The sequence below is a fragment of the Anopheles bellator genome, chromosome X (genome assembly GCF_943735745.2).
Source record: "Anopheles bellator chromosome X, idAnoBellAS_SP24_06.2, whole genome shotgun sequence".
Lineage (NCBI taxonomy): Eukaryota > Metazoa > Arthropoda > Insecta > Diptera > Culicidae > Anopheles > Anopheles bellator.
In genome coordinates this window covers 7,394,498-7,411,672 of record NC_071287.1, presented here as the reverse complement: position 1 = coordinate 7,411,672, position 17,175 = coordinate 7,394,498, and the positions used below count along the sequence as shown (strand labels likewise).

At 53.2% G+C, this 17,175-nt stretch overlaps 1 protein-coding gene across 1 annotated transcript; it reads left to right on the top strand.

Moving 5' to 3' along the window:
• The first annotated feature begins 2,949 nt into the window (after positions 1-2,949).
• LOC131213426 (proton channel OtopLc) lies at positions 2,950-10,493 on the top strand. Its single transcript, XM_058207463.1, has 8 exons — positions 2,950-3,398; positions 7,392-8,090; positions 8,173-8,290; positions 8,362-8,467; positions 8,549-8,767; positions 8,854-9,014; positions 9,282-9,447; positions 9,526-10,493. The coding sequence occupies exons 1-8, from the start codon at positions 2,950-2,952 to the stop codon at positions 10,491-10,493; spliced, it is 2,886 nt and encodes a 961-aa protein (XP_058063446.1).
• The last annotated feature ends 6,682 nt before the right edge of the window (positions 10,494-17,175 follow it).

Sequence of the window (17,175 nt, the reverse complement as noted above, 5' to 3'; positions counted from 1 at the left end):
TTGAAGCAACACTGGCAATGGGTGCAATGGGTAGCAACACTGGCTAAAACATAAAGACAATCGAAACGCATCTTCTTCTTCTCCACACCAGAGGCAATGTCTGTTGCTTTCTGTAACGGTGTGTTTTGAGGGGCGCGGAATCCATGGCCCCCAGCTGCTGCTGCTCTATCAGAGAGGGGCCGCCATCAATCAAAATAAAAACAAAACCCAGTGACCGATCCGCAGCTTTGGTGTTGCGAGAAAAGCATAAACGGAAACGTAGTTTTTCCACTACGTTGTGCACATACACACCAAAGACCGTGCCTGAGACACGGCGCGGTGGCGAAAGAGTCAGGACTACAACGGAGATGACTCACATCGACACACACACCCACACACATATGCACGCATCTGCTTTGTTTGGCGCCACGCCGTCGTCCGGGACATCTCACACACTCAAACGGGAGAAGGACAGCGATTAGTAACAACAAATACGGACCAACAGACAATCTGCTACTATTGCGAACTCTCTCTCTCTCTCTCCCTCTCTCTCTCTACAAGCCCCCCTTTTCTCTTTCTCCCTCTCTCTCTCTCCTCATCCTTGCTCTCTGGAGAGAGAGTCGCCCAAGGAGTGACTGTCGTCTTGTGTCCGGGCAGCATCCGAATGCTGCACGCACGCACAACGGAACAAAGTTCGCACTTTCAGTATTTTGCTCCCACTCTCTCTCTCTCTCTCGCTCTCTTTCGCACCGTACATTGTTTCATCGCTTGTCTCGTTTTGCGCGCGCACTGCTCGTCGTGCGTGTACTAAACTCTTCTGGATGCGCCCGTCAGCCCGTCAGCTATCTCTCTCTATCCTTTCTCTCTTTCTGTGCGTACGCGAGTCCTTTCCTTTTTTTTCGCCCACCCGCCTCTCGGGGAGGGTGGGTTGTGGGGCTGTTTTCCCGAGTGTTTTCGCACGGACGCATTCTGATGCAAACGCACGCTCCGGCACACGTTCCAGGCAGCGTTCTCGGCCACGCTACTCTCTCTCTCTCTCTCTCTCTCTCTCTCTCTCTCTCTCTCTCTCGCTCGCGTTGGCTTCGCTCTCTGTCTCTCTCGCTCGCTCGGTCGCTCACTTTCGCACTCGCTCGCCCGTGAGCTTGGTCGGTGATGGGGTTCCGTGGTCGCCAGGCGTCCTGTGCGGCTCACAGTATCAACGGCACCCTTCACCGGTGAAGAGTGTCAACAAATCGCGCCCCGCGGGTTGACGACGCGTCTCGGTATCCTCGTCCGGTTCCTATCGACAGGACATAGCGCGCATAACGACGCAGAGCATAAATTCGGCCCCCGGTGCTCCCAGAGTGCCCAGCATCGCGGCCCAACAGAGTGCGTGTTCTTTCGTGAGGTGATTTGTGATTTTTGTTACTATGTTCTATGTTTTGCTGGGATGTCCTTTGACCATCCCCGTACCCCCCCCATGCTCTCTACGCCACCCCCCAATTGGGTGGGGGGGCGCAGCAGACACACACTTCTGTGCTTTCTGCGCGAGTGAATCGCAAGTGCAAGTGTACTTGCAATACGTGTACGTGCGTGCGTGCGTGCGTGTCACACATAATTCCCCGGTGTTGGGGTGTTGCAGGGATGGGCGGCTGGGAGGCTGTGCTGTGTTGTGAGATACTCTCTACAATCAAAAGCTATTATGCTGGGTCACACGCGCGCTCGCGAGGCCAGACAGACCGTCAAACCATCGTCACCATCAATCAACCGGAACCGGAAGAGCGTGTTATCTGGTCCGCTCGGTCCGGTCCCGAAATCACAGCATCCGAGTAGCCCCAAAACCGATGGTTGTGTGCCTCTGTTTCTCTCTCCGGTCTTGATCGTCTTGATAAACTTCCTAAACAGTGATAATAACAACAACGGAATTTTCGAACGGAAAGCGAAAGTGCATTTGTGAGTGTGTGCTGTGTGCTATGTCCTTGCTATTTTTTTTTCTTTTGCGTTGCAAACGCTGAGGGTGAGAAATGGGTGAGAGAGAGCGAAAGAGAGAGAGCATCGAAAGGATGAAAAGGTAGTACGCAGGCATGCACTAGGATCTGCGGGATGCCTCCCAGGACAATGAGAGACAGAGAGAGGGAGGGAGGCAGGGAGAGAGAGAGAGAGGTGGGAGTAGTTATGAGAGAAACAGAGAGAGAGAGAGAGAGGCGGGCTAGTGAGAGTCGCTCAAACCGGAAGCTGGGTGTCCGTCGCCCCAAAAGGATGGGACAGCACACACAGCACGGAAGTAATGGAATTCCTTCACACACACACACACACACACACACACGCACCTCGCAACAGCATAGTCTGCACACAGCTTCTTCGCGCTCTCTTCCCGAAAGGATCTCCTTCGAACGCCCGGGGGAGCTTTGGAGCAAGGACCAGGAACTGGCAGCGGTGGGGAAGGAGAAGATTCCTGGAACGACGGGGTGGTAATGTTGGAGAGGGTGGTGGGGCTTGGTGGAGCAACGGGTTAGGCTAAGGATCGGATCAGGCCAAGTTCCAAAAGGAACAAAAAAAAAACGGTCCTGTGAAGCCTCCCCACGAGCGAAAGGTTTGATGGGGTGGGGAGGCGTGGCCCGGGGGAGGGTGTCTGTGTGATCTGAGTGTAACCCCGATGCAATCCCCCCCGTCCCCCCTCCCTCTCCTCTTAGCAGGTCTGGGATGCGACGCGGTCCGCACCGCAACGTGAGCTTGGTGACAGGTCTGACAGGACACCGCCGGACTGCCGGAAAGACTCTTGGCGTGTGGTGAGTGGAGTGTCGAGTGCGGAGTGTAGTGTACGCGCGAGGACTTTTGCGCGCGTCTTTCGACGTTATCCGATGGTGAGTGGGTAGAGCCGGAGCCGGAGCATCGAGAGCCTAGCGAAGAAAAGAGAAGGAAGACGAAGTCGAAGGAATAGCCTTCCCAGGATATCGCCAGCAGGAGCAGCAGGAGCACACCGCCACCGCCATGGACAGCTCGCCCGATCTGTCGCTGAAGTTGCGACGCGGTTCGAGCGATTCGCGCGAGTCGTACTACATGGACTTCGCCCAGGGCATCGACTCCGACATCGACGACGTGGTGACGATGGCGTCCAGAGGCAGCGGGAATGCCAGCGGTAGTGCCACGACCACCCCGAACGCGCTACCGGCAGTGACCATCCTGCCGGACGTGACGATCCTGCCGGTGGGCGGCGGCACCAACTCCACCGGCATCATCCCCGAGGAGGACGACTCACTGGTCCAAGAGGACAACGCACGGGCGGGACCGTCGCAGGAGCAGGAGGATCGGCCAGCCGATAACGAGGAGGTGGCTGAGGGGCAGGACGACGAGCTGGAGCCGCTGCAATTTCGGAACGATCCCGAACTCGCCCTGCCAGGACGTCACTTCATATCGTCGCTCGACATCGACCTGCAAAGGTAAGTCCGCGCGTCCGGACGCTATTAGTAACGGGCTTGCTGGAGGCGATGCGGGTGCTGGGTGTCATGGGGGTGTGGGGTTGTGGGTGGATTAGGTTGGTGGATGGGGGGGACGGAGAAGGGACGCCCTAAACGAAGATAGACATGCAATTGCTTTCAATTGCACCATCCGCCTCACACACATGGGGTATGCGAGATATTACCTCACATACCTCACCTACACGTTACACCGAGGGCAGGGCACCGAGGCAGGCAAACAGTGGCGCGTTGAGCGTTGATTGCTTTTTGATACAATTAGCCACACTGACACTCGGCACGGACCCCGTACACCGAGCGTTGAGCGCCAGCAGCATCCAGCAGAGCCTCCCCCCCGGGGATTAACGGGAACGGGCTACGGGAGGGGGCGGGTGATCCGGGGGGGGGGGGAGAACATGACCTTGTTTGTGGGCGTACAGGCAGCTGTGTGATCCTATCCCATCTGAGTGTTCAGAGATTCCGAAGATACGGGCGCAAAATATTGATTATCGGCTGTCGCGCTGCTGTATGGCACGTGGCGCCAAATGTCGTGCAAGTTTTCAGCATTTGCCGACGAAGGCGAATCAGCCAACTTTTTTCGGTAGGTAAGTGCATTGGCATCTCTTGCACGGCGTGTGGCGGTTTTCCACCAGCCCCAAGTACGATAACTCTACTAATTAAAATAGGCGCCGAGGTGGAAATGAGATTTCTGAATTTCGTACAGTTTGAGTTGAAGGCTCAACACAAGAAGACTTGGAAATAAATGCAGGGTGCCATCCATCACGATCCAACAATTTAAATCTTGAATAACTCCGCTATTAGTCAGTCGATTTTCTACAAATAAACAAGGTTTTTTCGGGACATAAAATGCCGTTTATTAAAAATTATTAACAATCAGCCCTTAAAATACAATATCAAATGGCCACCTCCATTAGACACACAAAAAGCGGCCTTCTTTTGGGAATTTTTCATTGCATTTGACAACAGTTCTATTACGACAACGTAATAGCAGCAATTTCAGCTTTGATGTTAGCTTTCAGTTCTTCAATGTTCTTCGGTTCGCTGGCATAGCTGGCATTAAAAAGCACGCACAGTTTTCACATTTGAACGATTATTTGCAATATAGAGCGCTGAAATTTTAGTCCGCTGTTTCACCATAAATTGATCCATGACTAAAACGGCATAGGCTTAAATTTTAGAACCTTGCTAATTTGTTAAAATTGACTGACAAATAGCGGAGTTATTGAATATTGAAATAGTTGGATCATGATGAAACAGCCTGTATAATTTTCCGAATGAAGTTTGATATTTTAAAAATCAAGTCATCACTAATTTAAAATCCAAACACTTGATGGATGCACAAATGGATAGATTGGAATAGAATGGAACACTGTGAGGTTGCCAGCTTCTTGGCGTGCGATCACTTCACGTATCGGTCGGCCATTGTCAGCCCATTGTCGCATTCAAGATCTTGACTTCCCGACCTTGAAGACCTCTTTTCAGACTTGAGCTGACCTGAAACTCGGTCAGTGACCGCGTGACCTGGTATCAAAGCCCTCATTCGAGCAGTTCGGGGTCCATTCGAGCAGTTGGTTGGCCTTTTTTATTTCAATCCTGATCCCTTCTGATCAGCGCGCCCTTTGAAAGATGCTTCTGGAACTAAGGCAGCGACGCGCCTTTCAGGAGGCGCAGGAGGGCTCTGACCTTCTCTATGGTGCCATCTGGTTGCATTTTCAGTTGTGGCAAACTCTGGAACGCGAGCCGACTGCACCCGCCGATGGCACTCTTCAGTTCTCCGTACACTCAACCCATTCTCACCCAGTTTACTCCGTCTGCAATTACCCCGTTTTTCTGACGATGCTCGCCGTCATGGGCCTTTTCATCGCGCTTTACGTCTGGCTGGGGCGAAAGATTTACGACGGCGGCGGCAGCGAGCGCCCGCGTTCAAGGCGACGACGAGCGCCGAGATCGTCCGTCGAGTTTCCGATATACGGCTGTTGACGATATTACCTCATCCGTCTGGCCATTTGAAAAGAAAAGCAAAAAAAGTCGAGCAAACGACGAGCACAATACACATAACATTCCGATTAGTGCCGCGTGCCGCGCAAGTCGAGCACACTATTTGGCGAGGTTTCCTCGACCTCGTGATTTGACACGGAAGCGGTGATACGACGGTGTGTCCGCATTTCTTCGCCTTCCTGCGTGATGAGTCACGCGGCTATGTGGGGCCAGCTGACCACATCGCACGCGTCGTCGTCGAGGTCGACGCGAGGATGCTGTTCGGTTTTGATAGCTCGGTTTAATGACGGCTGGCATCGGCGCCGAATCTAAACAAATGCCACCGTGTGACGGATGACGGATGGTCGACATCAACAGCACGCGCGCCAAGTCCGGTTGCAGCATCGCCGGAACGAGCTAGAAATCCATTACACAGTTGAGAGCGGACTCCCATCCAGGGTCGTTTGTGTTTTCTTCCCGCGGGCATAGAGCAATAGGCAGGCTTGGCTGGAACCACAACCACAACCGACAAGGGCGCCACTGTCGGTTGTTTTCCGTTCCGTGAGGTTTTTGGCCCACCGCCGGGACACAGTGTCGGTAAATCTAGTTCTAATTTCAGCCAGTGGCCGGCAGCTGCTTCTGAGGGTTCCTCTGGATGCGTCTCGCATCAGACCCTTAAACAATCAAACAGTGCGCCAGTGGCCAATCAGTTGCGGCCAACCAGGTTGGGGTTGGGACAGGGCATGTTAATCCCGCTAGGGAGTGTGTTTGGCTCGCTCGCTCAACAGGCCGCGTTTCTAGCAGTTTCGAGCAGTTTCCGCAAAGTGCATTTCCCGCCGATCTACCTGAAAGGAAGGTAAGCAAACCACGTACACGTACACCCAAAATCTAAGAATCCAACCGATAACAAACACCCGAATTACCTCTGGAGGAGCGCTTTAGCCGGCCTTTTAATTTGCCCAACTAATCGGTGGCCCCTCAGCAGTGGAGTGGAGATCGCATTTCCGTCGCGTTTGCAACTGTCACCGAGGTCCGACAGCGTGTTGGTTACAGGTCCGACAACAATGGCAGCGTAATAGGCTAACATAATTAGACACTCAATATCGCCTACCGCGGGGGGCAGAGATTTGAGAGCTGAGTGCGGCGTGTGCCGCGCTGGCTGACGGCAGGATTCGTATCCCTGCCGGTGCTACCGGTGTCCCCCGGAATTGGATATCTCATCAGCGCTCAGTGCCCATCAGTGTTCGTTGGCTTTCCGTTTCGACAACCGCTGGTGACTCTGGTGCCCGGATGTCTACCGCGCTGGGTGTTGTTTTATTCTACGGTTTGTTTGCCTTCGACGGTTTCAATTACAACTGAGAGAGAAGTAACCTTAGGAGCAGCAGTAGCAATGGCACCTCCAAAAACGGACATACGCCAGAGCCGGGAGCCGTGAGCCGGGACCAGGATAAGCGCTGGAAAAGAGGGAGCGAGAGAGAGAGATTGACGTATGGCGGCGAGGTAGCCCATAATTAGATTAACTCCCGCGGCCTTACGGACCTGTGGAGCGCTTCCTTGCCGGTGCGTGTAATTCAATCGGCATTCGCCGGAGTGCACCAGTGTGTGTGTGGGGGCGGGGGGATACTGGCACACCTACCGGGCCGACCTTCGGCGTGGGTGCCTTTGCCGAGCGCCGTCGGATCATCCGTCACCGCCGGGGACTAGGTTGTTGCGGCACCGCCACAAGTGCCGCCAGCTGATGAGTGCAAATTGTAGCCGACTCAGCACGGGAACCGGGGCCGAATGGGGCCACTTGTCATTCGATCCGTCAAATGAAGCGAGAGCGCCCGCCATCAGATTGGGTGTGCATTAAATTTGATAATGCCGGGCACTTCCCGAACTTTGTTGAGCGTGTCAAGTACTTCGCCTTTGTCGCGACATCCGCCACGAGTGTTCTGTTCTGTAACGCCTCCCTATCAACCCGCTAACGTTCCGACACAGAGCGTTGGAGGTAACGCTGCAGCCACTGATGCCGTCGCCGTCCGTGTCGCAGAACGCGATCGTGTCACCGGAGGCCTTCAGCACGCACTCGTCGCCGGCCCCGTCAATCCAGCGGCTACCGACCGGCGAAGAGCTCCAGCAGCAGCAGCAGCAGACGTCGTCGCAGTCCACCATCAACATGCCACCGGCGATGGTCACGATCACGCCCGACTACCCGCTCCTCAGTCTGGCGACGACGTCAGGGGCCGGCAGCACCGGGACCGAGTTCATCGAGCCTTCCCGCATCGGGCTGCGGAGCACCAGCACAACGATGATCCCACCGACTTCGCTCATCGTCGACACCAGCACGGCTTCGTCGTCGGGAGTCTCCACTAGCCGCCAGCCGCAGCGGCACCAACGCTACCTGCCAACGGGAAGCCGAACAATGGGACCGTCGCGTGACGTCACCGGTATCTGCGTGGCACCGGAGCAACACCAGCACACCGAGGTGCTCACCGTTCGCAGCGAGGATGGGGTGCTGCCGAAGTCACCGTCGCAGACACCGAGCGGTGCGGCCAGTCAGTCCACTACCACGCAGCACCTGTCGGTGCTGTACCACGCACACCACCACCATCTGCACCCGATTCTGGCCACCAACCGGCGACCGTCGAGGCTGCCCGAGCCAGTGATCTACTATCCAGCGCCGCGCGAAGTCAAACCGTGAGTAGGAACGCCACGAGGAAAGGTCCGGGCCGGCTGTGTTATTGCTCTCTCTCTCTCTCTCTCTCTCTCTCTCTGTTAGTGGTGAAGCGCTGGCCACCACTCTGTCGGCCCTCTACGGGAAGCTGCTGGTCGTGATGGGCATCGCGTTCCCGATGGCGGAAGTAATCTCCACCTATATTCCTCCGTCCTTCTACGAGGTACGTGTTCCGTGGAGCTCCGTTCCCGATCCTTGGCTTTTACCCCCGCCTGTGTCTGTTTCTTTCACTAGGGCTTCTACCTGTACCTCTACATCGGCAGTATGGTGTTCCTGTTCTTCATGTACACGACGCTGCTGTGGGGCAAACCGAAGGCACCTCCGGTGTCGCCTGTCAAAAGTAAGTACATCCATAGGCTCCTATGTAGGGCATGTGCGTCTAGGGTCTCTAACGTCGTTTTTTTTTCTGCGCATCCTTCAGAACCGACGACGGCGACCACCGTCACGAAGAAGGGGGTGCTGCGTCGTAGCAGCACCCCCTGCTCGTCCACTGACAGCGGGGATCGGTCGGACAGCGAGGACGAGACGATCAGCTCGGGGCCGAAGGTGCCGGTACACGCGCGCCGAATGTCCCTGTCGGCCGGCATGGCTTCCAGGCTGCAGCACTTCGGAAGCTTCTACCTGCGCATGGGAGCCGTCGGTAGGTAGTAGCAGTAGTGGAAGTCTGAGCTCAGCATTCCCTATCTCTCTCTCTCTCTCTTGTGTGATTGCTCCTGTTCCGCGCAGCGTTCGGTATCGGCAGCATGATCTACTCGGGGCTAGAGTTCGGCCAGTACTTCGAGCTCGAGCGGGACACCAAGTGCCACAACGTGCTGCTGGCGCTCACGCCTGCCACACGCATGGCCTTCATCTTCATCCAGATGTATTTCATTTTTCTCAACAACGAGGTAAGCAACCGAGGAGGCGACCATACAAGAGTTTGGATTTTACGAACTATCGATTCGTTGACTTTGAAAACGTCAAACTTCATTCGGAAAATTGTAAACATTTAGTACAAGCTTTGACATTTAGCGTCCCAAGCAGAAAGTTGGGAAATCGGAAAAACTTATTTCCGTGCGTAAGGTCTTCAACTCTAACGATACGAAAAGTTCATTTCATTAGAAGTCCGATATGTAGAAAAGTCCTCTAACACGCTCTGGTTTCTGTTTACTCAGCAAATCAAAGTCTACCGCCACAAGATCGTGGCCCGCTTTGGGCTGATGCACATGATCGGCACCAACCTGTCCGTCTGGTTCTCGGTGCTGATCCAGGAGACGAAGCACGAGATCTTGACGTTCTACAATCCCGAAAACCGCACGCTGCGCATCTCCCACCGGCTAGGTAAGCATCGACGCTTGGTATCTCCTGCAGAGAGACTCTCCTATTATTTACATGTTTGTTTTGGGCCACCAACGACAGGCAACAAGATGATACCGCACCCGGTCGAGACGGTCGCACACCTGCGGGTGGCCCGCGGGCTGAAGGGGCCGCACAACATCTTCGAGTGCCGGCGCTCGAACATCATCGGCACACTGGTGCAGGACGCGTCGCCCTTCCTGTTCCCGTGCACGATCGAGTACTCGCTGATCTGCGCCGCGATCCTGTACGTGATGTGGCGCAGCATCAGCCGGCCGCAGACGGAGCCGCCGCAGCGGCAGGAGAGCACCCTGCACCCGCTGAAGCGCTCGCCGCACCACTACTCGGTCGACTGTGCCGGCGCGCACAAGGGCCTGTTCATCGGCATCCTCATCCTGGTGCTGACCATCATCTCGCTGATCCTGTTCTTCGTGCTGATCTCGCGGCCCGAGTTCGTGAGCCTCGCGGTGACGGAGGTGAACATCTGCGAGCTGACCCTGTACGGCACGACGACGGCGGCCACGCTGATCGGGATGTTCCAGGTGCGCCACATGCAGTACGACGCGTTCCGGAGCTTCAGCCTCGACGACATCCTGCTGGTCGGCGGCCAGACCGGGTCGTTCCTGTACAGCACGTTCACCGTGATCGGCGGCCACTTCACGATGCGCCGCGACACGGTGCTGGTGCTGATCACGGCGCTCGCGTCCCTCGTCGAGACCGCCTGCCAGACGATGTTCATCCTGGACGCGAGCCGGCGGTCGGCCGCCACCCAGGAGCACATCCGCAAGAAGCCGGGCCGCGAGATCGTCACCTTCCTGCTGGTAAGCAACCTGGCGATGTGGGCGATCAACACGCTCGAGAAGAGCCGGGCCGAGTCGCACCCGATCCAGCTGCACTTCTACGGGCTGTGGGCGTGGACGATCATCACCCACGTCTCGATGCCGCTCGCCATCTTCTACCGCTTCCACAGCACCGTCTGCCTGTGCGAGATCTGGAAGCGGGCGTACAAGATGAAGCCGGCCTACATGTAGGGCCGTGCGGTGCGGGACACCCGGTCCACCGCCGCCACCATCATCGCCCCCGGTGCTTCCACACGCGCTGCCGCTCCTGCCGCCACCATTGCTCCTGCGACATCCAGCATTTCCAGCACCACTGGTATCTTTGCTACTTCCATCACTACTGCTGCTGCTACTACTATCAATACTACTACCATCAATACTACTACTACCATTGCTACTACTACTACTACTACTACTACTACTATTGCTACCACTGTCGCTACTACTCCAGCCACCACCTCTGCTACGATTCATCCGCACGCGTACCTACACGTTTAAGCTCCATCCAATCCGGGTGACGTCATCCGGCCACACTGCGATACAAACACACATAATCATACACGCATGCAACGCACATTTCGCATGCGCACATATATTTGTTTCGATGCCCGAGTCCTGCGGGATATCGCGTAGACTCTTGTTGCCACCGCGCGGTGGACGGGACCTGGTACCGTAGTAGTACCTCACTGCTGGAGCGTTGGGTCCGTTGCTTTGCCGAACAACACCACCACCTGCCATGATTCCCCAGTGGGCCGCTTGGCCTCTTCTGGGGAGCCTTCTGGAAGCCACACCTTCGCCCGGGGGAAGGCGTTTTAGAATTGTCATTGCATAGCCCACCGCGTGTTTTTTATACTCGTGTACTTTTTCTACCGAAGACGAAGACTTCGCTTTTAGAGTACATTTATTTCATTTTTGGACGATACTTTTATCGGATGACGGAAACAATATTAATACAACATGTAGAGGTAGAGGTAGGCAAGGTAGGGGATTTGCGAGTAGAGAAGTACTTGTGGGCGCTTTTGACTGCCCGATTCCAGCGTTGATAAATAGGCGCCAACAGATAGGTGAAGATAGAGAGCGAGAGTGAGCGCACAACGGGCAGAAGGAGACGGCGTTCTGCTAGCCGTGTGGAAATCACAAACTCTACACAGGAAAGCACAAAACCCATAATAAGTAATATAACGTACATAGCGCGATCGCGACAACAGAAATCTAGAGTTAGGTTTTGGTGTCCGAAGCGTGTCAAACAAATAGACTGGTGGTGATCAGGTGCCGCTGTCATCTGATCGCTCGCGGGTATATCAACCAGGATCCGCACAGTACAAACCTGCTCGAACGGCTGGTCGGTGGGATTCTCGGCCACGCAGGGCACGCTTGTTTTAGGTCTTTAGGGTAGGATTTTGCACCACGCTAGTGGCAACGTTGTTGTTTTGCCCTACGGTGTGAGGCTTCGAATCTGGTGATCGAAAAGAACGGCAAACAAACACTGAATCTGGGCCTGGCACGCTGTGTATTGGATCGAGCGCAAACCGTGGCCATAATCGGCCAACGGCCCGACGATACATTCGCGCCACTGTACCAAACGTTCCATGTAACAAGTAATAGAAAAGCCAGGCGAAACAGGCGAAACAAGCGTAACATATAAACAGTACACCACTGAGACGAACGAACGAACGAACGAATGTGAACAACATAATCAAAACTAACTATTAGCAATAGGTAAGCGATTCGGTGGAGAGGTAGACAAGGTTAGAAACACAAACCGTAACACGAAACGAAACAGCACATTAAATGACCCCTTCTGTAGCACCGGCTGATAACCTTTTCTCTATCGCCCAGCATCTTACACACCTCTTATCAGCCGATGTGCGTTTCGAAAGCATGTTTCAGCGAGCGTGCAACCCTTTCAAACAAGCAGAACATGAAAAGTCATAAAAACCGAACCAAACAGGACACAGCAAAAACAAAAGTTAAGCACAGAAAGCGAAACAGCGAGCGAAAAGGGAATAGGGAAAGAGAAAGTGTGAGAACAAGTATAGATCGTCCTGTGTGGTAAAGCGAACCGTAGCAAATCAGCCGTCCAAACAGCTCCTAGCCGTCGCCGTGTGTCAAAACGGTCTGGGAAGGATGTGCCGTCGAGTACCGAACGAGGAATGGAAAGGAAACCGGAAGATTAAGAAGTAGTAACCGGAAACATGAAGCAGCAAACGTTAAGCGATAAGAAGGTGGTCGGTTCGGTTTTGCATAAAAACAAGTTAAAACACGCCACCTCCCCCGAGTCCAATTGCAAAAAAGGATCGCCAGTAGTAGCAGCAGCAGCAGCAGCACTCGCCGCGAACTATTGAGCTTATCGTCCTTTAATCTCCCAATCTCGTCACACTATTCGCACTGCCACACATAATCCATTCGTTCGTGCGCAAGAAACTCCACTTCGTCACACGCTGGTTATCGCGCGCTTCGTTACGGCTTCCGGGGAAACTGTGGTCCCGGTCGTCTGGCGTGTCGGCGCGTCAACGTCGCCCAAATTGCGACACCCTCCCGGCAACAGCAACAACCGGTTTACACGTGTAAGTTTTATGTTTTTTTTTTTGCGTTAGGTTTGACTTGTCTCTGCAAACACCCGGCACCGGTCTCACGTCGGATGATCGTCTCTTTGGACGCTCGCAATACCGGACTACCCAAGACTAAGCCCGGGCAGTTGTTGCGAACATTTAACAGTATTTCTTAAAAATAGTTCTTCGGCCCGAAAAAGATGTCCACGCCGGCGGGCGCGTGATGCTGGAGGTTACGTGCGGTGAGACAACGGTGAATTGATTGATTTAGCTTCGTGCACATTTTTTACAGGAGTCGCGAGCCTCGCGCGAAGAGGCTCGCGTTCTTCCGAGAGCTGTTCCGAGAGAGAGAGAGAGAGAGAGAGAGAGAGAGAGAGAGCGAGACGCGCCTTTAGCATATCGGTAATTAAGTTTGGGTGGTGGGTTTCAATTTTATCCCAATCGCGATCGACGAACGCATACGAATTGATAAACTGTGACTTTTATTACGAAATATACTTACAGAGTTTGTTAGCTATACAACTACCGGGTGTTGGTCGTTTTTTTGTTCTATTTTGCTGGTGGCGGTGGTTACAGAAATGTTTTCCATTTCTTGAGCGATTTGCACACGAGCGAAAAAGTCACATTTTGTTTTGAGGTTATGTGCCGAATAAACTGTTCCCCACTCAATTATGGCCCCTTGAAAATCCACAATTACCGACAGACATTGCTGAATTTCGAGTTCCACTTACATTCCATTTGATGGGGATAATTTCACGATATCTTGGAAGCCAACCGGCTCTCGCGAATCGCGAATCGAACTTCCCATTTGTGCACCGCCATTGTGATTTTGTGAAACGCCACGCAATTTTCCCCCCAACTCCTAATTTGAATCAGTCTCTGTATCAGTCCAATATGACTATGCCGTACTCTGTTCAATTTATAGAAACTCTAGAAATCCCCCAATGGGCAACCGTACCTTATCGAAAGGCGGGCATTAGGCCGGAGCTTCCGGAGTCGACTGCTTCCAATGTCTGTTTCTTCCAATCCTCAAAACGTTCGTTTGCACGTTTTGACTAGTCGTAAGTCTCATTTCCTCTGTGTCCAACAAACGGTCTTAGTAGAGTGCTGTTGATGCTGCCTGCTTCTTCGACGTGTTTTTTAAGATTTTAGAGCAAGAGTATTAGCCGGCGAACGTGTGCCGTGTGTCGTCCGATTGTTTTGGGTTTTCGGGTCTCCAAAACGTATCTATCTATCTATCAAGAAAAACGTGTTCCACTGTAAAAAAAAAACGAAAACAAAAAACAAATGCCAAATAGATGTAGCATCTCGGGCGGAAGTTGGCTAACGATTGAGATGTTTATATTCGTTGCTTGATTTGCTCTGGCCATCGCCTCCCGAGCTCGAGGTGATCCTTTTCGCCATTCATCCTCGTGTGTTACGTTTTTCGGTTACCATTGTGTTTGTCTTTTGTCGATGTAAAGCCATTCTGTAGTAGCCATCGCTTCCTGTCGCGTTCTTGTTGTTTCTGAACGAATCCAAAACAAAAATTAACATATCCAGACACACATACGCATTTCCGAGTTGGTGTTTCCCATCCCCCCTCGCACACACAGTGCTCGCAGTCCTGTGGCTATCCCTTGATGGCCTTAAAGCCTTTCGGATTCCTTCGTTTCTTGTTATGAATTACGCACAAAACTATGTTGTAGGTGTTTTATGGCAAAATATCGGGTTTCGGTAGTTTGTGCGTTGGCCTGATTGACGTGCGCATCGTCACAAGACAGTAGTTGGAAATCAATCAAAACAAAACGACAAACGTCTCCAAAATCAGGAAGGGCCATAAAACCGGAAAACTGTGTAACGTCGAACAGCGCCGTGCTCGGTGCATGGAGTATTAATAAATATTTAATGAACAGTAACGGACGGTGTTGTTGTTGTTTTTCCATCCTGGGGAGCCGCTCAAGGAAACCATTGAAGGTGGGATGTGTTTGCTAGGTAAACTGTGGACTCATTTTCCGTTTCATATTCCGAAGACTCTAGGCCGTTTGGGGGCGTTGCGTGCATGTTGAGTAGAGATTAAGGGAGTCAACGACGTTTTTAAGCCGCGTTTCACATGACTTTAATTACAAGTAGCTTTGGCTTCATATTATTGGAAATTGCATTTCACAGATAGCTTAACTTGAACAATTCTTAGTTATGCATGCGACTAGGTATTAAAATCAGATTCGTCACCCGTCAGATCTTAGAGCGGAAGATACTCCCGACGTAGTGCTCAACTGAAGAACATCCTGTGTAACTGATGACATTATAAAAGAGGCCCGTACTGTCACCTACTAGTCGGTCTTACTCCGACCTCCACGGACGCCCAATTTGGTCTTGTTCTCATTTATCTGCGGACCCCGAGCCTGAGCTTTGTCGGAGATCCTTTTGACCTACAATGTCTATCAGCGCCAGCAAAGCTCACGATCTTCATGGAGTTGTAGTAGATGGTTTTTGGGGCATCCAAACTGCAGGCCTGCTGGCTCACAATCGCTTAGTTGGTTGGTTATGCTGAATAGGTAGATGGGATGGGTTTTGGTTTGGCATTTGTTCTTATCTTATTGCGGGACTAGCGTCACTTTTGATCGCAATCAGTTTCATCTGGAAGGGTGACCCTTTGACCAATCCTCTTGACCGTTTCACGATGTCAGCGGTCTCTACTAGTGGTTTTCGGACTGGTTTCTCAAAACATTCATCAAACAAGTCATTGAGCACGAATTCTAAAGCGAATTCACGACGGCCCACCGTTCATGGGGCAACGTTAGCTCACCTTCATCTGACGACCATTCTTTCTCACCGCCCAAAAGAATCCTCGACTGGGTTCTGGGCTGGGCCGCAGATATGGCGACTCAGTTTGTCTGGATCCTAGGCGAAGCTGAAGTAATAAGTAACTCAAGTGTTGCCTTCGTGGTACTTCTCTGGCTTGCAGTCTACGGTACGGTTGAACCCTCTCCCCTGGCGGCTGTGTAGAATTTAGAGTGGAGTCTACGGCGTTTATTAGCTATAGAGTACCTGTAAGAGTGCAAGAGGGGAGGAAGATGGAAGGAAGGGCGGCGAGACGAAGGGGTAAAGAAAAGACGAAAAACCGACCAAAGCTATGGCAAGTGCGTCGCAACCGCTGGCCATCTTCGGAACCGCTGTCGGGCCTCTGGAAATCGCGGAAAATGCGTGTGGAGTGCGCCTGCGTCATTCTCCGAAAACCTCCGAATATCTGCTTGGACACCACAGACATTCCGCTAGAGTGAGAGAGAAACAGAGAGAGAGAGCGAGAGAGAGAGAGAGTTCTGCTCTTCTAAGTTCCCCTGCCTCCCGTTATCCCTATTCCGCCTCCTTTGTAGGGTGCTGACCTAAAATCTCCCAGCGTAACAGCGTAGCGTGTGTATACAGACACACACCGATGTTTCATGTTGCCGCGCAGAAGTTATTGCGCGGAAGCTGCTGGTGATGCTGTATCCATCCATCCATCCATTCGATTCGGTTTCCTTATTCGAGCTCCTAGTATTGAGGGTCTCCCATTACCCGAGGGGAGCATGATGAAATGTTGGTTTTGTTTACTTTCCCGCCACCCAACTCAATGGCGGTTCCATGGGTTGGGTGTCTTCTCAGTTAACCCCATCCGGGGTGTGGGAGGCTGAGTGTTTAAGGGCCGTTTGGCTGCATCGCGCACTCTTCTCTTCCCGGAACCCATTGTCTCGTAGAGTAGCATTCCCGACAGGATTCCCCCCGACGATGTGGCCGCGGAACTCGGGAGAGTGAGTTCGAGATCCTGCCCGTCGGCTAACTGGCTGGACATCATCTCGGAGAGTGTGGCAGGTGAGTGCGCGCCAGAATGCTATCATAGCGTGTGCTAGCGTACTCCACAGGATCGAGGTCATGTGATCCTCTGCCGCTGCGGCTCCCTGACGAGCACGTTAATCACCGTTCCATGCCGGGAGTCCTATATAGGACGCCGGACCCTCTCGCGGTGCATTGTGCCTGGGCTGGAAGGGTTCTCGGACCCCAGCAGTGTAGCGGCATCGGTTCACGGAACAGCACGCAGTAGCCGAGTAGCCGAGCCTCCTCCGCTTCGGATTCGGAGCGGACCCGGACCTAGCGGACGTAGCGCCCGGGGAGAGAGAGTGGCGCTGGAAACAAAAAACGCGCGCGTACTTCGTCTCGACACTAGAACGCCAGTGGCCAGAAGACATGTGGCGTAGTACGGAGCGGTGTCGGTGGTAGTGTCGATTCGGAAAACTCCAAAATAAAAACGGCGAGAGCGAGAGAGAGAGAGAGAGAGAGAGAGAGAGAGAGAGAGAGAGAGAGAG

Coding starts and splice junctions, on each gene's coding strand:
- LOC131213426 (XM_058207463.1), top strand. CDS start 2,950: ATGGACAGCTCGCCCGATCTGTCGCTGAAGTTGCGACGCGGTTCGAGC. Junction 8,768..8,853: donor CCTGCGCATGGGAGCCGTCG/GTAGGTAGTAGC, acceptor TGTTCCGCGCAG/CGTTCGGTATCGGCAGCATG. Junction 9,448..9,525: donor GCGCATCTCCCACCGGCTAG/GTAAGCATCGAC, acceptor CACCAACGACAG/GCAACAAGATGATACCGCAC.